The 4,727-nt window shown below is 38.2% G+C and overlaps 1 protein-coding gene across 2 annotated transcripts in view; it reads right to left on the bottom strand.

Moving 5' to 3' along the window:
- Positions 1-1,582: 1,582 nt before the first annotated feature.
- LOC138965481 (uncharacterized) overlaps positions 1,583-4,727 on the bottom strand; it is a 35,311-nt gene continuing 32,166 nt past the window's right edge. For both annotated transcript variants that reach the window (XM_070337648.1, XM_070337649.1), the window contains one exon: positions 1,583-4,727. This exon is cut by the window's right edge and continues 83 nt beyond it. In XM_070337648.1, the coding sequence (XP_070193749.1) occupies positions 4,725-4,727 (3 nt within the window). In that variant the 3' untranslated portion in view covers positions 1,583-4,724.

Raw genomic sequence — 4,727 nt, 5'->3', positions numbered from 1 at the left:
TGTGGATGTATCCATATCAACAACAGTCTGTGTGTACATGTATTTGGTGCTTCTTTATTTTGTATGACTGTTATAAAGATGTATACCTTAGTTCCCTTCAGTGTAAACTTTCAAGTAAACCACCACAGATCTTTTCAGGCTTTAATTACACAGGATAGGAGCAATATCTTTCAACTTTGACAAATACCAAACGCCTGTGTTTACACCTGGAATCACACAGCATGCCAAGCGTTGGTCTGTTTATCCTACATCCTGTACTTCTGTTCCATCTACTTCAACAAACTGACGGCTCTGACATTTTGAAGCGATCGATACATTTTGAAGCGATCTAGATGGCAAATTGATTTCCCAGGTTGACAAAGGTGTCCAGTGTGAAATTAATTTAGCAGAACATCCCTACACTGTGAAGGAAGCAGCCAGGCTGGTGACTCTAGGTATATGTGCAAGTGAAAGGATGCTTGTGAAGGAAGCAGCCAGGCTGGTGACTCTAGGTATATGTACAAGTGAAAGGATGCTCTTATCCCGAACAAAGTTGCTTATTGCCTTCATTAAAACATCAACAGTGGGACTTGGATCTCACTTTGCAACACCAATGTTGTTTTGCTGAATTTTTGTCATAAATTTCCTGTCTCCTTTGCAGTTGTTGCACGTGCTTCACTTTTGATGTTGTGTGGTGATTTGATGTGTCATGCAAGCGAGCAACAGGCACAACCACACACACACACACAATACACTCATGCATGTACCAGTGAATCCACCTTGAAGAGCCCACCTTGAAGAGCCCGCCTTGAAGAGCCCACCTTGAAGAGCCCACCTTGTAGAGCCCCAATTTACCACCACCCCCTCTTCCCTTTCAAGACCTTGTTTTTTTCTTCAGATTGAATGATCACAGCCTCTGCACATTTACCTCCGTTTAAGACTCCTTAAGGACTGGGTGGCCGAGTGGTAACGCACTTGCGCTCGGAAGCGAGAGGTTGCGAGTTCGACCCTGGGTCAGGGCGTTAGCAATTTTCTCCCCCCTTTCCTAACCTAGGTGGTGGGTTCAAGTGCTAGTCTTTCGGATGAGACGAAAAACCGAGGTCCCTTTGTGTACAGTACATTGGGGTGTGCACGTTAAAGATCCCACGATTGACAAAAGGGTCTTTCCTGGCAAAATTGTATAGGCATAGATAAAAATGTCCACCAAAATACCCGTGTGACTTGGAATAATAGGCCGTGAAAAGTAGGATATGCGCCGAAATGGCTGCGATCTGCTGGCCGATGTGAATGCGTGATGTATTGTGTAAAAAAATTCCATCTCACACGGTATAAATAAATCCCTGCGCCTTGAATATGTGCGCGATATAAATTGCATAAAATTAAAATAAAATAAAAATTAAAATAAAATAAAAAATAACAAAATCCCTGCGCTTAGAACTGTACCTATGGAATACGCGCGATATAAGCCTCATATTGATTGATTGATTGATTTTATGAACTGACCTTCTTGGACCTCGGGCGATCTTGAAAGGGCCAGTACCACCGTCCAAGCTTATACTCACTATAGCTCCATCATTCTTCCATACGAAGGAAAACTGTCTGGTCAATCTTTTAGCAAGTTTATTTCTATATAGATACATGTATGTAACATAAATATGATTATGTAGTGATTGACATAAGCACTGCAAGATTTTTGCAAAATACTCACACACACATACACACACTCACAGGACAACTTAGGTCACGGGCCTGTGCTTTATTCAGATACTTTTGAACACGTAGCATTGTATCAACATGGAGCATTTTGTCATCATAGATCATGGTATCCTCAGCATTCAAGCACATGGTACATAAGTTTAAATCAAAAGCTTTAAGATACAAAAAAATATAGAATATAAATAAACACAGTGCATCTGAAATCCAGCAACACAATGCCAGTAAACGTTATTCATTAATTGAGTACAATTCACAACCAAGTGTTTGCTAATACACCTAGCAATTAAATATTTTCTGAACAGGTGTCTAATAGTAGTCCCTTCGGTTGTACATGTAGCATGAAATCAAAGGGCTGTGCTTGTGTGAGTCAAGTCTTCACGACACTGGTAGCTGCAATGTGTGGCCCCTCTGATGAAAGGATGCCTCCTAAGAAAGGGCACTGTTCTCCCTGTGTCTATTATCTTGACCAAATATACCTGTTAAGAGAGGCCACTTGCAATGTAGGGCCACTTTCAGATGGTACCTACCAAGGGTGTTCTTTCATGGCAGGTACCACTGTACTTAGGATAAGCTTACTCTCACATTCACCTTTTGTCAATTGAAGAACACGATAGTCAAATGAATAAAAAGTTACTGCAGTGTTACAATACCAAGAAATGACCATGCGGTTATCAGAATGATAATTCATATTTCTGTTTGTAAACAAAACCCAGATGATAAAGTTGGATTGTATTGTATACTGTTATTTCTTCTACTTAGTTAAAACAATTTTTTTAATATAATTATGTTCTGTTTATTATTAGAATTAAGCTATATTTAGCAGAATTTTGAAAGATGCAATATCTTCTTGTTTTTACAGCACGATTTCTGGAATGTCTGCAGTTAATATTTTACAGCTTTACAGCAAGTAGCCATTATTTACAATAAAGACAAATTGTATATCGAGTCTAATGTCTAATATGCTGGAGATACTGATGACTACAAAATATTTAGTGGCAACAATATGAACACACAATAAAGATTTTTGATACCATTTTTTGTTGTATAACATGAGCAAGAACTGGCATAAAAATGTAAAACATTTGTGTCGTAAATGGTAAATACATTTGTTCATAAAAACGCGCTTCAAATGAGAACTCCAATACACAGATCTGAAAAAAACATCAGCACAATTTGAAATCTCTGGTACATGTAATAACAAGAAAAGGAATTTCAACAGCACCATTTGGAAGATTGTTTCATCTTCATAAGAGTTGTCAGTGATCAATATGTGATGCTAAATTATTCAAGAAAACAAATTGCGAAAACGATACAAATGCTGGGCTAATATAAATTTAAGAGTAATTGTGTGTTGAGCGAAAAAGGCTTTGTTCTGCGAGAAAAACCTTGTCATGAACACATTCTTAACATGGAGTCCGACAGTCACTACATGTACAACATTCAAGCAAATCAAAATGCATTAAAAGAATAGAGGTACACGCACAGAAAAATTAATAAAAGTACAAAGATCTTCAAAAAATAAATTGCTGCAAGCTAGCTTTTGAAAGAGGAAAGCACTGCCGTCATATAGTCCACAATGTGTCCATGCAGAGAAACTAAACAGAACGCGGAACACATCATCCTCCAGGATTGCAGGAACCTTCAAATCACAATTTCAACCAGTTGAACATGGCGGCTGCCTCCCACCCAGTTGCTAACTTTCTCGTGCACCTCGGCTCCGATCTCCAAGTGCGACAGTTGAATGAGAATGAAGACAGAAAAGATGTCCACCTCGGCTCCGATCTCCAAGTGCGACAGTTGAATGAGAATGAAGACAGAAAAGATGTCCACCTCAGGAGAGCATCAATATTAACATGACATTATGACAAGCAAAATCTGAGCAAACTTCTACATCAGACAGCATCTGACTGGGAATCCCACAGGGTAGAAAAAAAGGCCTGAGAAAACATGAAGAACGAACCTTGAGGAAAAGAATTAATGCACAAGGCTATTCACCTTTGTCAACAAACTTTTTTTTTAAAGATGAACAAACTGACCACTCTGAACAAATACATGTCATAAAATCTCCAACAAAAGTTGAAACAAATCTGAAAGGCTCCTTGTATTTTAAAACAATACAAAATACAAACATTGACATAATTTAAGCAAAGTTCGCTCCCACATACATGAGAAAAATAACATGTAAGCAAGCTGGAAGTACAGCACCAAGAATGTTGTTGCCAAAAAGTAGATATTTTTATGCTGCTAGTCAAGGCACATAAAGAAATATATATACCCCGTGGTTACAAACCTGCAGTGTATAAGCTAGTGCTTCACAACACATGGATAATCAGTTGCTGCACTGGCAAAAATTGCGTAAAACTAATTAGAAATTGTGAAGCAACACAAGTATTGATACTGTCTACACATACATGCAGGATGTCATATCGTATTCAACAGCAGAGAACGAACAAATGAACACTGGTTGCAGAACTGAAAGAAGGATTGCGGTATTGCATGATTTCACGTACTGAGCCATTCTTAATATTTCCAAACGCACACAACCACTTAAATAAATCAGATTAAGACCAGATTTAAACTGATGAGTCAACAGTAAAATAACAAGATGATTGGAATTCACACTGAGACAGATATGTCATTACATGCAGAGATGACCCTGTCATAAGCACAACATGATTAATTTTGCCAAAGCGTGATACTGATGATTCATTTTGAAGACTAGAGATATTCAATTTAACTCTTGGATCTGACCAATAATCTCCTCTATTGTAACTTCGTGTCATTGCATGTGTTCCTATTTCATCTTTACGAACAAGCTAAATGTTTAAATCTTGCATTTTTCGTCACACACAAGCAGGCATGCTATATACGTCACTTGACAGTCTGACTAGTCAGCAACAACCTCAACCATTCATTTAACAAATCAGCTGTCACTTCAAATTTCAATGTATGTAAATGTCGATGCCTAGATGGTCTAAGTTTGTGTATGTAAACCCAAAGCTATGCAGAAAAGCGTTCCGTTGGCATGATCA

The sequence above is a fragment of the Littorina saxatilis genome, linkage group LG4 (genome assembly GCF_037325665.1).
Source record: "Littorina saxatilis isolate snail1 linkage group LG4, US_GU_Lsax_2.0, whole genome shotgun sequence".
Classification (NCBI taxonomy): domain Eukaryota; kingdom Metazoa; phylum Mollusca; class Gastropoda; order Littorinimorpha; family Littorinidae; genus Littorina; species Littorina saxatilis.
Note: the sequence above shows the minus strand (reverse complement) of the source record. Positions and strands in the feature narration are given on the sequence as shown.